Source organism: Empidonax traillii, unplaced genomic scaffold (genome assembly GCF_003031625.1).
Source record: "Empidonax traillii isolate 1590-97213 ecotype Southwest subspecies unplaced genomic scaffold, ASM303162v1 scaffold4304:size9778, whole genome shotgun sequence".
In the NCBI taxonomy this organism is placed as follows: Eukaryota; Metazoa; Chordata; class Aves; order Passeriformes; family Tyrannidae; genus Empidonax; species Empidonax traillii.
The window spans coordinates 8,418-9,778 of record NW_020959497.1 but is presented as its reverse complement, the minus strand read 5'-3'; the positions used below and the strand labels follow the sequence as shown (position 1 = coordinate 9,778).

At 51.9% G+C, this 1,361-nt stretch overlaps 1 protein-coding gene across 1 annotated transcript; it reads right to left on the bottom strand.

Annotated features, from left to right (window-relative positions):
* Positions 1–508: 508 nt before the first annotated feature.
* LOC114072881 (olfactory receptor 14J1-like) lies at positions 509–1,360 on the bottom strand (the record flags this gene model as incomplete). Its single annotated transcript, XM_027910707.1, has 1 exon — positions 509–1,360. A coding segment is annotated over one exon (852 nt), but the record flags the coding sequence as incomplete, so codon positions are not given.
* Between the last annotated feature and the right edge of the window lies 1 nt (position 1,361).

Below are 1,361 nucleotides of genomic sequence, written 5' to 3'. Positions count from 1 at the left end.
CTGGCCCCGACTGCCCGAGCACTGAGGCCTCAACCAACACAGGGCTCTGCAGGACAGTGGGCAAGGGCAGGAGGAGGAGGCCCTGGAGGAGAAGGGCTGCTGCTCCCTGGCAGGGCTGCTCTGCTGGGACTCTTTTGTCGCCCAGCTCTGCACAGAGACACCGACCCTGCAGCTCCAGAGCAGTCAGAGAGGAAAGATGGCAGGGCAACCAGTCAATGCAGAGTTCTTTATTTTGTTTAAGCACACAGGGAGTACAATTGCCAATTTGAACAGCCTCTGGGCAAGGCTAGAAAAGAAAACACAAAAATTAACAATGGTGTTTATATATATATATGTGTGTGTGTGTGTGTGTGTGTGTGTGTATAAAGATTTTTTGGTGTGAACAAACCGTGACAAAAATAACGTGTATACCAGAAGAAATAACTAGAGAAGATTTGGTGGGCCTTTAATGAAGTACATGAGAGTATTGGCCTTTATTGAGGTAGATAACATGCAGAACAAGAAGAGTTTATTGCTTCTGAAAAACACCAGTTATCAGTTTCCTTATGGTATCCTTGAGCTCCTGATTCCTCAGGCTGTAGATGAGGGGGTTCAGTGTTGGAGGAACCACCGAGTACAGAACTGACACAGACAGATCCAGGGATGGGGAGGAGATGGAGGGGGGCTTCAGGTAGGCAAATGCTGCAGTGCTGATAAACATGGAGACCACAGCCAGGTGAGGGAGGCACGTGGAAAAGGCTTTGTGCCGTCCCTGCTCAGAGGGGATCCTCAGCACAGCCCTGAAAATCTGCACATAGGAGAAAACTATGAAAACAAAGCAGCCAAGTGACACACTAGTACTAAATGCCATGAACCCAAGTTCCCAGAGGTAAGACTGTGAGCAGGAGAGCTTGAGGATGTGAGGAATTTCACAGAAGAACTGGCCCAGGGCATTGCCCTGGCACAGGGGCAGGGAAAATGTATTGGCTGTGTGCAGCAGAGAATAGAGAAACCCAGAGGCCCAGGCAGCTGCTGCCATGTGGGCACAAGCTCTGCTGCCCAGGAGGGTCCCGTAGTACAGGGGTTTGCAGATGGCAACGTAGCGGTCGTAGCACATGATGGTCAGGAGGGAAAACTCTGTTGAGATGAAGAAAACAAAGAAAAAGATCTGTGCAGCACATCCTGCATAGGAAATGTCCCTGGTGCCCCAGAGGGAGTTGTGCATGGCTTTGGGCACAGTGGTGCAGATGCAGCCCAGGTCTGTGAGGGAGAGGTGCAGCAGGAAGAAGTCCCTGGGGGTGTGCAGGTGCTGGTCGCAGGCTACGGCGCTGAGGATGAGGCCGTTGCCCAGGAGGGCAGCCAGGGAGATGCCCAGGAAGAGC